Source organism: Leuresthes tenuis, unplaced genomic scaffold, assembly GCF_036924035.1.
Source record: "Leuresthes tenuis unplaced genomic scaffold, fLeuTen1.0.hap1 SCAF_4, whole genome shotgun sequence".
Classification (NCBI taxonomy): domain Eukaryota; kingdom Metazoa; phylum Chordata; class Actinopteri; order Atheriniformes; family Atherinopsidae; genus Leuresthes; species Leuresthes tenuis.
Window position 1 is genome coordinate 11,744,736 of NW_027325358.1, and position 13,097 is coordinate 11,757,832.

The 13,097-nt window shown below is 42.6% G+C and overlaps 1 protein-coding gene across 4 annotated transcripts in view; it reads left to right on the forward strand.

Moving 5' to 3' along the window:
• Positions 1 to 13,097, forward strand: part of LOC140305635 (nucleosome-remodeling factor subunit BPTF-like) — a 40,792-nt gene that overhangs the window by 12,869 nt on the left and 14,826 nt on the right. For all 4 annotated transcript variants that reach the window (XM_072384581.1, XM_072384582.1, XM_072384583.1 and 1 more), the window contains 14 exons: positions 105 to 236; positions 989 to 1,118; positions 1,811 to 1,946; positions 2,394 to 2,666; positions 2,887 to 4,903; positions 7,085 to 7,209; positions 7,459 to 7,587; positions 7,825 to 7,975; positions 8,150 to 8,189; positions 8,448 to 8,673; positions 8,905 to 9,054; positions 11,831 to 11,961; positions 12,503 to 12,617; positions 12,748 to 12,965. In XM_072384581.1, the coding sequence (XP_072240682.1) occupies positions 105 to 236; positions 989 to 1,118; positions 1,811 to 1,946; positions 2,394 to 2,666; positions 2,887 to 4,903; positions 7,085 to 7,209; positions 7,459 to 7,587; positions 7,825 to 7,975; positions 8,150 to 8,189; positions 8,448 to 8,673; positions 8,905 to 9,054; positions 11,831 to 11,961; positions 12,503 to 12,617; positions 12,748 to 12,965 (3,973 nt within the window). The remainder of the gene's footprint in view (positions 1 to 104; positions 237 to 988; positions 1,119 to 1,810; positions 1,947 to 2,393; positions 2,667 to 2,886; positions 4,904 to 7,084; positions 7,210 to 7,458; positions 7,588 to 7,824; positions 7,976 to 8,149; positions 8,190 to 8,447; positions 8,674 to 8,904; positions 9,055 to 11,830; positions 11,962 to 12,502; positions 12,618 to 12,747; positions 12,966 to 13,097) is intronic.

Below are 13,097 nucleotides of genomic sequence, written 5' to 3' on the forward strand. Positions count from 1 at the left end.
CAAACTGAGAATCAACAACCAAGTAAGGAAGTCTAAATAAGAAAAGCAACGAGACGAAAAAGTTGAAACCTGTTGAATGTGTGTCTGTTTGTTTGTTTTCGAAGGACCAATTGGATCAAAGCAGTTCAGATGTGCAGTAAGGCCAGAGAGTTTGCACTGGCTCTGGCCATCCTGGAGTGTGCCATCAAACCTGTGGCTATGCTGCCTATCTGGAAAGACTCACTTGGCCACACCAGGTAGATGAATACTGTACATCAGGGTTGAGTATGTATTGTATTCATTCTGTGTGTGTATAAATCTGCACTTTCATACCGTGGTATTATTCAGTCGTGTTAATTGTAAAACATTTTAAAAAAATACTTAAAAAAGTCAAACATGCCTTCAGTGCATGTACACAGGGGATGTGCTCCCAGTTTAGTGGGCAGAGACGATCATAAGCAGATCAGATCAAAAGGCCCACCCTAGCTGTGAGGCATAATATTTGGATTGCAGCCCCACGAGCAGCACCACCCAACTCTGCCTTTACTACTGCTTCAGCATCAGAAGGCCCCTTTAAAAGAGGCGATTGTCCGAGATTGCACAAGCTTAGGATCTGTGTGTGTGTGTCTGACTAAACTATAAGCATCAGAGCAAGTGAGCGAGAAACCTACGCTTCAGAGACTTGTTTGACAAGTCTGTATGTTCATGTTTCATGGAGCTGTTCCAAAAGCAAAGAAGTTTCTCTTCTTAAATCAAGTCTTAAATCGTACTGCAACATCAAAGTTAAAAATTGGTTATTGATATAGGAGGTATTTCCAAGTTACTGAAGAAACGAAAATATGTGACATTATAAGGTTTTTGTAAGCAACAGTGTTGTCTGAGCAGCACACTATTGAGACAAAATTTCCCTCCCTGTGTGTTTTGGCGATGGTCCAGAAATAACATTCTGTCATTTATGATTAAAGAACTGCAGGCTTCACTTTAATGACGACTTTAAAAATCTTTTCAGGTTAAACCGCATGACGTCCATGGAGCGTGAGGAGAAGGAGAAGGTGAAGAAGAGGGAAAAGAAGCTGGAGGATGAGGAGATTATGCAGCAGGCAACCTGGGTCAAGTACACCTTTCCAATTAAGCACCAGGTAGATCACATGCATACAAATAACAGCTTTTCAATCAAGTGTTTAAAACCTGACATAATTCAGATTTTATTCTTTACATTCCAGACTGAAACTTATGCATACACTAAGCACAAATTCACAGGTTGAAATGACTATACATTAATATTGATTACTGTCCAGTAAGACCAGAAAAAGCCATTCATTTTTCACATGGTCACTGAATTTGGATGCTCATTTACTGTCAGTGCTGATGTCCGTGAAATTAGAGCTATATCAAACATTCCCTGGCATCCTTTTATACTTACATCAGTGAAAAAGCATTGATGGTGTAATATAACTGGTCAACTATCCCCAGATGTTGTCTGAACCAACATGATGTAAAACAAACTGAAGATAGGATGATGGTAAAAAGAAATCACTGTAATTTTTGTCCACAGTAAAACTCAAGTGATTAAAAAAATGAGTCATTTCAGTGGAAAACACTGCTGTGTATGTTGGGCATGAGTGGCCATCAAGGGCTCTTTGATACAGCAAGTTAAGCACTGCTGCGAGTCATTTCCCTTAGCAATTAGTGATCAGTATGTGAACAACCTCTAAACGTTTAGGCTCCTTATTTGGTCACTCCTTCTGTTATCCACCAAGGTTTTCATTATATTGCAATTGACATTTTCTCCTTTTTAATTCCTCGTTTCTTCTTTATTCCCTGTGTGAAGGTGTGGAAGCAGAAAGGAGAGGAGTATCGCGTAACGGGCTATGGGGGCTGGAGCTGGATCAGTAAGACTTATGTGCCGCGGTTTGTCCCCAGGCTTCCGGGCAACACCAATGCCAACTACCGCAAAGAACTGGAAGGTTTGGCGCAAGAGACTTTTACCCTTACAAGTGTTTTTTAGTCATTCAAATTCAAGTTGATTTGAGTCCATGATTCAAATTACGTCTCACTGAGTTGTCATAATGGTGCCATTGTTTGTGTTGATAGGTGGACAGTTAAAGAGTCTCTTTTATTCGTGCCTTTGGATCTCGTAGAGTTATTTATGATATTTCTCAAAGGATGTGAAAACATCGCTTGGATATACCAGAACTATAAAGAAAGTTCCATGACTTTATTAATCAAAAAGCCAATTAAATGACTTTTCTTACTTATGATTTGTCATTGTTTTTAACTGCTGTTGATTTAAAAGGTTTTGTAGTTCAGTAACTGATTGATGGTGCTGCTCAATCACTCAAGCCATATTACAATGATTACTTTTTTAGATAAGCTGATCTGTAAGATAAAATGTCACATCTGTTTTTCCAAAGATGCTAAACTTGGCAAGAAATGTACCCTGCTGAACTTGAGCAGACGCCTCAGCGTGGCCGGACCAGAAGCTCAAGGCGATGCTGCTTTAAGCAGCGAAACAAAAGACGAGGGGTCAAAGCCGCTAGCGGAGGATGTGGAGCCTAATGAGAAGATGGCAGAAAAAAAGAAAGGGCTGGATGAAAAAGAGATGACAAAGGAGCAGCTGCCAGGAGATGAATCACCTGAGAAGATGGAAGTGGATCCCATAAACTCTCCGTCAGAAAAAGAGCAAAGTATAACGTTACATTAATATGCTTAAACAATGTGTGTGGTCCTAAAGTGGAGAGTGTAGAGTCACATTCAAACCAGTTTAAGATATAGGGCAGTTTATTTTAGAGGAATTAAACATGCAGAAACAACTTTATTCTTAAGATTTTTTAAAAGATGCTGTATGATTAACTGTCTTCATCTCTTATTAATATGAATTAAAGCCAAAATTCCTCTTTTCTCCAGGGTCCGATATGCTTGAAGTTAAAGCTTCCCTGAAAGAGGAAGCTACAGATGGTGCTAAGCAGCCCTTCAACTACGATGTTGTTGACGTCAGCAAGGGTTTCCTCAGCCGCATTGCCTACAAGAAGAAGGTGAAGACCTCCAAGCTGGACTGCCTGCTGGAGCGCAGAGTGAAACAGCACGTTTTCGAGGAGAGGCAACGTCAACAGGTGTCTGCATCCAAACCTCTGGGACCTCCAGCAGTTTCGTCATGTTCAAGCCCCGCTCTGAGCACTCCAGTCCGACCACGGTCCCCACTCAAGCCCCATACTCTGGCACAGACACAGCTCAAACTGGGCGAAGCTGTAAAAGTGGAGGAGAAATCTTCCACAATACAAACTGCAGGATCAGGACAAGCTGGAGTACAAGAAGGAGAAAGGCACACTGAACTGTCTAACACTTCCCATTCTCCTGTTTCAGACTCCACACCCAAAGACAATTGCAATATAGGTACAGGTAAAGATTCTGATTCACCACAACATCAAATCACCTCCATGCCCCAAGAACTGGAAGAAAGGACTATGGGGCCAAAGGAAACTGGTTCAGACAGTTCAGGGCAAGAAGGTGCCAAACTGCCTGATATGCAAGAGACGGCAGCTGGGGAGATCCGTAGCTCTTTAGAGCAACAAACAGCCTGCGGTGCATCAGATGCAACTAAGGCTGAACATATTCAAAACGCAGGGTCGGACTCTGTAAGGACACTTTCAAGTATTCTTGACCAAGAAAACAATCAAAACACATCTCCTTTTAAACCTGCTGAGCAAAACCCAGAAACTCGAAGCTCAGCGCAATTGGGCACGGAGGAAAATGGCTTAGGGCCAGAGGAGAACCAAGAAAATTTGCAAGGCATTGGACATTCCAAACCAGTTTCTCCTTTGCCACAGATAAATGGTAATGATCGCTTGGGAAGTGATAGCATGTTGAGTAACTCTGTAATGAGCTCGAATAATGGTGTGTGCGCCAACAGGCCCCAGCCCAAGTTTAACAGCATTGGTAAAACTGAAGAACAAAAGCTGATTGTCTCGTTGAAAGATGGCACACCGCAAAAGCCTTTAGTGAACGGAGATTTGGCACCTGTAAATGTTGGTGTAGAGATTAAAGGAAATGAGTCGAGTGTAGGCTCTAAAGTAGAGGTAGAGGGTAAGATAAAGATGTCGGACCAGGATTACAAACCTCCACTGAAGATGACAAAGCTTGAAAACAACATGGACATACTTGGAGATAATACTCGGGGCATTCTGCAACACAACAGCACCTCAGCTTTTCATTCTGTGGAAACCAAACACAATCCCGGGGTCAAGATCATAAGAATGGCCCCCTCTCCTATTCCTTCGGCAGAGGAGTCCAGTCTGAGTGACGACTTTGCAGAGGAGAATAGTAACAGTGGGTCAACAGAACCATTCAAGACCATCGTCACCCAGGTAACTACAACCTCCACCACAACAGTAGTCTCCACTGAGATGAGGATAGCCAAAGTGCCGCCGAAAACGTCTGGAGAATTGACAGCGGAGAGCAGTGCGGTGTCTACTCTCTCTACCATGACCAAAACAACAGTGACCAAAATCAGTTCCTCTGGACTCGATGGTCAGTCAGAAGACAACCAGAGTGAAGTAGTGACTCAAGAACAGAAAACAACACTCTCTGCTTCTGTCAGCAAGTCAACAACTGACACCAGTGGTAGAACGTCAGAGTCCTCTATCGCTGTGAGCCAGGAAGACTCGTCGTCAACAAAGGGCCGAGTGCGCCTTCTCAAATTCTCCCGCACCAAGAAGATGCGCTCTGACACAGCACTTCCGTCTTACTGCAAGTTTGTCACCAAGAGCAACCGGAGGAGTATTTTTGTACTGCCACACGACGACTTGAAGGTGTTGGCGAGGCGAGGCGGATTCCGTGAGGTGTTGGTGTTTAGTTACAATGCCAAGCCGGCGCTGGATATCTGGCCATATCCTTCTCCCAGGCCCACATTTGGCATCAGTTGGAGGTAAATTCACTATCTTGTTTCATCTTTATCGTGCACTTTTTACTCGCTGTTGAATTCGAAGAGTAGCTTTGGTGTTTGCTGTAGCACTTGAAGCTGATCTAAATGCACAGGAAACAGTCCTCAGATGGGATAAGAGGAAAGGTGAACCTCTTGGCTGTAACACATCACAGTGGACGTACTGTAGGATACTGAATGCTTAAATTGTGCAGGAAAATGTCCTTACAGAACTCTCAGATGTAAATTTTATTGCATTTTAAACATTACATATTGGTTTTAAGATTTTTAGGACAGTCAGGCTTGATTTGTGTTTACTGTACATAAAAACGCCAGCGCTCTGAATCAAAAAGTAAATTACTTGCACCGTTGTTTTATGGCTGACCACTCAGGGGTAACATATTTCAAAGAAGATAATAATCAGAGAACATCCCCTTTGTATTTTTTTTCAAAGTTATGATATATTTTGGAGCAAAACGCAGAGTCATCAAAAGTGTATCCTTTGAAATAGAAAACAAAGCAGATGGCTTAGGGACATTGTAGAGTGACGTATGGAGTTATCCACAGTTGTGGGAAACTGTTTACCGCGAGCAACTGCTCATGTAATTTTGTCAGACGAAGTTGCGATAAAAAGTGTTCTTAAGTCCTATGTTTTTACCACACATGGAAGAAAAAAAAGCCTAAAGAAAATCATTTGGGAATAAAATGTATTTTTTGGATGCACACGAACAAACTTCTCTTACTATCTGAATACTCATTTAATGCGTTCTCATCGGTAACAGCTGTGTCAGGAGGGTTCTGGATTGTCCATCTGTGCGTTCTTATGTCAAAACTCCATCTCACATGTAGACTGGTGAAGAGGGTTGCTGTTGGCTTGTTCATTACAGCTTTAAAGCCTCAAGTTCTGCGTCGCCATCTTGCTCTGCTGAAACTGGAGATTATGCACGAGCAGTGGATCTGTCTCCAAAATGCATAATCTAGCCCACCCACTGACTAGTGACTTGTCAATCATAAAACAACTTAACATGGCCTGCAAAAAACAAACATTATGCTGTATTTAAGATGAATAAAGACTAGCGCTTGAGACCATGACGTTGCTTGGAAAGTTGAAAGTTTATTGAGGTTACAAATCAACTGAGAAGCAGGGTCATTTTCTCAGACTTCAAGACAATCAAACGCCTCTGAAAACCACAGGATTCAACCCCCTCTCCCTCCTCCAATGTGCACTATGTGCTCTCTTGCTCTGCATTAAGTTTCTACAGATAATCAACAGTCAGACACACACTTCCAGCTGGAGCTTCAGATCAACCTTTGCAATAATCCAAAAGAAAACGACCAGTTTCTCCTTTGTCATTCGCCTTTAAATCTGCTCTCGTTTTTTGTCGCGGTGCCATGTCCTGTGTTGGTTTGTCGTTCATTATGTCTTCACCCTCCCCGTCTGCCATTTGTGGCTTTGGCCCAGGGCGATGCTGTAGCTCCCAGTCTGGTGTCACACAGGGACCTCTGGTTATTTTGACCAGACCTCAGAGTTCCGAAGCAGACGTGAATCATTCGGTGGTTGGAGAGGTGTCATGATGTTCACTTTGTGTACTGACCAAGCCCTGCAACCCATGCATATTTTTCCGCCTGTGGTTACACATGGGAAGGGGAATATCTACCAAACCCCGTACACACTCATGGCCCTGTGATGATCGTGTTTTTGTAGATGTTTAAGATTTTTTAAATAACCGTGTCTAAGTACCGCATTCATTGTCGAATCAGCTTCTCAGACATGAAATGATGCAAGCGTGATAAATGTCATCGTTTGGAAATGATTAATTGATGGAAAACATCCTGTCATGTAAATTCAAAAGGGCCAAGTGAAATATGTAGCTTTCCCTTGGTTGTTTGATGTGCTCTTTACTGAGGGATAATATTGTTCCCTCATACAGATTAGTGAATGAAATGGTTTATTAAAAGTGGAAGCCAGTCATTCTGTTGGTTTCACGGAAACAGTCGTGAATGGACTGCAGCCTTTCCAACAACCTCATGTCTGTTTTTACTCTTCAGTTCTACGGTTGTCTTGCAGTGTGTTCTGTAACTCTGAGCGAGTTCATTACGACACTGGTGAATTGGACAGTTTAACACTCTCATTAGGTACAGTTTCACATCAAAATGACTAATGCTTCCTTTGGGTATTCCGTCCAGATACCGGCTGCAGACGGTGAAGTCTCTGGCTGGAGTGAGCCTCATGCTTAGGCTCTTGTGGGCTTGTCTGAGATGGGACGACATGGCGGTCAAACCGTCCGCTGCTGTTGGCACCACACGTACAGGTAGACCCTCTACCCCTGCAAACCACCCAATAAAGAAGTTCATGCTTCTTGAGAAATAGTTATTATTTATACATTTGCTAGATATACTATCCCCATGTTGGTTCATAGAAACAATGCAGAACAAAATGATTGCTCTCAGTCTCACTGGGGCATCACTGTTCGTATTTCGGTGTGCATTTCGTCCATTTTTTGTCGGGCTCTCTTTTCATCACCATACCAACCCAGCCCTATCCCCACTCATTGCTACAGAGACATCGGACACTGAAATCACCACCACAGAGATCATAAAGCGGCGGGATGTGGGACCGTATGGCATTCGCTCAGAGTATTGCATTCGCAAAATCATCTGCCCTCTGGGAGTGCCTGAGACGCCAAAAGGTGAAATTCCCATTTTGTCCTTCAGTTAATGATTCCCACCAGATTGGTTTGTGCATTTATATTTAAATGCTCTACTCAGAATAATAATGGGTATTATTGTTTTTCCATAAAAAAGTCTATTTTGGCTGTTTGTATTACACAGAAACAGCCTTTTTACTCTACGTCCTTTCAAACGCCAAACGTAGACGCGTCAGCCTTTTGTCAATAGTTTATCTGCCCACCTGTCCAAAATCCTAGAAACGCACACTCCCCAGAGGAAAGGTCTACGCTCCAGCGCCTTGCGCCCCAAGAAGCCTGAGCTGGCAAAACAGACGGGCCCAGTGGTGATTGAGACCTGGGTGGCTGAAGAGGAGCTGGACCTCTGGGAGATAAGAGCCTTCTCGGAAAGGTCAGTGAGTCTCGGGGAACGCATGTTGTGCTGTCTGTCAGCCAATCGGATGTTAATCCATATAACAATTTAGATCCAAAATCATCTTTCTAACTTGTGTTAAAGTTTGAGATAACTGGAATGTATTTTTTCTGAACTACTGTAAACGTGAAAGCTTCTTTCTGTATTTTACAGGGTGGAGAAAGAGAAAGCTCAGGCAGCAGAGCAGGCAAAAGTAAGTGTGGTTTACACCAGCTGGCATCTGTGTTCATTTTCATCAAAAATATCTTGGGTGAACCCTTAAAAGGAAAAACCTTTAAAATAGTTTATTTGAGCTAACATCAGCTTCCTATTTCAATACATGAAATAGGAAGTGACAAAGAAGAAGCAATTAACCTTTTTTCAGCAACTGGTAGAATTTATGAGTAATATTTGTTTTAGTTTTTTTTTTGTAAACATAAGACTGTGCTGACCACATTAATTACCTTCTCAGAAGCGTCTCGAGCAGAAACCAGGATCAGTCGCAGCTACTCCAACGGGGACTCCTGCAACACCCGCTGCCACACCCAAAGTAATCGTCGGTTCAATTTCGGGTCAGGGTACCCCGGGCGCCAAAGTGGTGCTGTCCACTAAGATGGGTTCCCCTGTCACATTCCAGCAGAACAAAAACTTCCAGCAATCGTTTGCCACTTGGGTCAAGCAGGGTCAGAGCACACAAGGTACATCAGCAAAGAGTGACTCATAAAGCATGCCAGAACAACTCATAGTAACTACGTTCACTCCTGCGTTTGCCGGGTATTGCTCTGTTATGTGCTCATCTTGAAATGTGTCGCTTTTCTGTTTCGCACATGTAATTGCGCTTCCGGATGTGGCATCTATTCAGATTTTATTGTATGTGCTGTAGTAACAATATTTTTCCGAACATTTTGTTTGTTTGCTTGCGTTATTAGGTGCGGGTGGGGAGACCACCGTGGCCACATCTAGTGGGCACACGTTACACATTACAGGAACCTCAGTCAGTGGAAAGGTTGTTACCACCAAGCTGCCTCTACCCGCAAATAGCAAGATTGTCACAGTGAACGTGCCAACTACACAAGGAGGTATGGCTGGTTTTAATTAGTTAAACCTCAGAGGTGGATAGAGGGTTCGTGTTACATTGAGGCAACGTAGACATATGAGGGTTTCTGTACATTTTTGTTGTTTCGCTTCAGACCCACACCTGAGACATTTAAGATGTGTTAAAGAAGTCACACTAGATCTGTCTCATTAACTGGATGCCATTGTAAGCAAGTCAGCCAGCCAACCACGCACACAGAGCTTCAGAAAGACCGAGAATGTCTTCATTCATTTTAAATGTTATTGCCAGCTACCACAGGCCCAAATATTTTGAACTGTACAAATCTGGTACAAATTAGACATTCCTTTTGCCCTTTATTGCCAATCTCGGTGAGCAAGTACACTTTTTTTTTTTCTCTAAAATCCCACAAAAACTATGGTGCTCAAATCTGGGAATAAAGATTTCTTTTGAACTCTACATCAGTATCAGTCAGACAGCTGTTGCTGGTTTAGATTATGTTTTAATTTGCATGTGTTAAAGGTTAAAGGGATGCTCGCAGTGATGAACGTGTAGAGAATTGTCACCAATTCCTTGGTATTCCAAAGTTCTATGGCTGTGTAGCTTGGTTTCATTACCACCCTCGGTCTTTGGCTGCAGCAGGCAGCTTGTTTCAGAGATGCAGTTAAAGTGAACATTGGGCTTCAGTTTGTGGATGTGATAGTTCTCAGCTGTATCGACTTAAAACGTAATCGTCTGTGGAGCCTGTTTCTGCTGCTAAAAGTGTTTTTAAAAATCAGCTGGGAACACTTTTTACAGGAATAACAGCAATTGTATAAGTATCTTTTTTTTTTAAACGCAAAGCACAACTTTGTATTCAGAAAATACTAAATCAGTATTTTGTTAATCTGGAATGCATGTAGTAACTTATAATAATGTATCAGACCTTATAAAGCCGCTACTGCAGCGAGAAGTTCCAGTTGGATAAATGAACACATTTGGAAATGGCTAAACTGATTGTTTTGTGAATATGGTAAAAAATAATGGATGGTTTGTGGTGTAAGTATGTTTTTTCTGCCTTCTGATATCACACAAATACAAAAGATGATAGCGTTTCAGAAGCAGCCGACGTTTACAATGCTTTGTGCTACAGCAGTCTAAACCTGCACTGTAGAGCCCGACATGTGCCTGCCTGATGTGTCAGCTGCTCAGTTTGGTGTGGCACGCCATGTCTGGTTGTGTCCTGTTGGCATGGTAATCCAATAGGAGGCTGTTATTTTGGTTTGATGGTTTTTTGGATGGTAAACTTGTGTAGTCTGGGCCTCTAAATCCAGACTGCAGACTCTGAACTGTATTTCATCCTGAAAAAATACAATGCATCAATGTTGAATTAGACAATGGCTTCTTTAGAGATGGTTGATATGCTTTATTAAAGCTGTTGACAGTTCTTGTGTGGGTCATAGTCAAGGTTCACTATAGCTATTATATGTCTGCATTGGTGTATGTGGTACTTGTTGTATATTTGAAAATAAAGTGGACTAATTTGAGCAAAAAAATAGCTTCAGCGAAAAATTAAAATTGTGAGATAGAAACAGCTGAAGAAGTCTTAACTCTCCAGCATGCTGCAGTGATGGTGAAATGGGATGACTACCAAAATAGAAATTAAAACTATCCTAACCGGGTAACTTATTGCAGACCTGTTTAATTAAAACATTGCAACAGTTGAAGAGAATGAGATTCAAGAGGGGTACAAAGAAAGTGATTTTTCTTACTTTTGAAGTCGTCGTGAAGGAGAATTTTGGTTCAGATGGAGTGTAACCATTTAATGGACATGTGTATTTATTCAGCATGACTGCTGGGTGCCCTGTTTGTTTTGGAATGGCTTCAGGAAGTTAGGCAGGAAAACAAGTTTTCCCTGAGGTCTGCTTCCCAGACAGGTAGGCTTCTATAGTAAGGCTCCATTTTTCTTTTTTCCCCTCCGTCTTTTTCAATAAAAACGTACCTCTCCGCTCACCGGAGTCCCGACTCCTCGGCCTCTTCAAACAGCCAGTCCATAGAAAAGCGTGTTTCATGTGCGTGATCAGAGCAGCGACTCCCCAGCCTTACGAGCAGGCTTAACATCTCTATTTGAAGAGGGAAACCCTTGATGTATTGGTTTACCTGCTTGGTTACGGTTGCAGAACCGCAGAAAAAGAAAGTCAGCAGAAAAGCCACCCTCTTTGGTTTCCAGCTCTTCCACCAGTTTCACGTGAGCTCATGAAGGCAGAGAACAGATATGAAATACCCTCTTTGTCAGATTAAAGTTGAGAAGGAGGATGCCAATTCATGTATAATTTATGAGGGAGTGCAGGTATGTTGGGGGAAGCCCAACTAAGCTTTCAGTGAGCCTTTGAAGATTTTGTTTACCTTCTCAGCTAATATTTATAAATGTTATGATCAAAAGCTGGCACTCTAGCAAAGAGAGACCCCCACAAATGATGGATTCAGTTGTGTTATTGCACAGCTTCTTTACAACTGCTCACTTGTAGCATTAGTAATTGTATTAAGTCGTCTGTGTTGGGTAAAGTATTCTTACTTGATGTTGATATTGACATTTTCGGCAGGCAGGTGTTTAACAAGTAATATAACTAATGTCTAAAGATATAAGCCACCAAGCAGTGCTACATATTTTAAACTCTCCACTTCTTTATTTTTTTTCACTTTCTCCTGAGTTTTGATTTTCTTGACTGATTTTTAGGCTTTCCCGACAGGTTGTCCACCTCCTCGTCTTTCGTCACTCTCTGACTCTCTCCGGTGTCTTTCTCTTCCTCTTCTCTCCGCAGGTGTGGTTCAGCAGAAAGTGTTGGGTATTATCCCATCTAGTACAGCAGGTGCTGCCCAAACCTACACCACATTCCAGCCACGCACTACAACGCTCAACATCAAGCCCAACACTCCGGGCTCTCAACAGCAGGTACAGCTGTGGCATTTCTGAGTCATAATTGTAAACTATTTTCATTCTGTTTCTTTGTTTTGCTTTGCCTAAAGTCCCTCTGGGAGACTCTGTGCTAATATGCTCCAAGCTGAGTCAGTCTGTCAGTATAGTTAGGGCTCTTACACACCAAGACGACACTTGACCATTAGGAACATTTGTGTGTCACCGCCTGTTCTTGGCGACGGTCTTGTGTATAAGAACCTCTACATGCACCATATTGCCCATTTAGTTGGATCTTGGCGGCGGCACACTCTCCTTACCCCATTACACATACATTGTACATGTAAGTAAAGTCGAAATAACTCCCCAGACATTGTCTTTATGTTACTTTGACTTAATGCAATTTCTATATCAATATATTTGCAATTATTCCTGATTATTATATTTTTTTATTTTCACTCAGCTCCAGATATGCTTCTGCTGGACCTAACCCTTTTGATCTTTGACCTCTGACAGCTTAGAAAGTAGATTCTGCCTTGAAAATATCAATCGACTTTGTCTTAATGAAAATATCCTCCAGGTTCTGGCAGGTGGCGGTCAGATCCGTCCAGGAATGACAATGATACGAACCCCAATCCAGCAGACAGGACCAATAGGAAAGACCCTGCTCCGCACACCCCTTGTGGTCCAGCAAGGTAATAAACTTGTCGTGTATGTTTGAGTTTGGTGACAACCTCACAGAACCACTGGGTGGGTGGAACAGTGACCAGCTGTGTTTACAGGGGTTTGTCCGATTCCTAAACTTGTCACATTTCTCTACTCCAGGTCAGGGTGGACAGCAAGTAGTGACACAGATCATCCGTGGCCAGGCAGTTTCCACGGCAATATCCGCTGCTAGCCCTGTCACCACAGTAACGGGTCAGGGAGTGGCCAGTCCTAACACTGCAGTTCAGACTGCAGGCCAAACACCACCCGGCACCCCACGGACACAGGGCCAAGGCCAGGTTAAACTCACCATGGCCCAGCTCACACAACTCACCCAGGTTTGTGTTGCCTTGTGTGCATGGTCAGAAATGAACACTCTCCGCATGTGCTGCAGAAACTGTGGCCTGTAAATATGTTAGTTCATAAAACTTCTGTCTTAGGTAACCACTAATTGGTTTTAATGGTTTCAT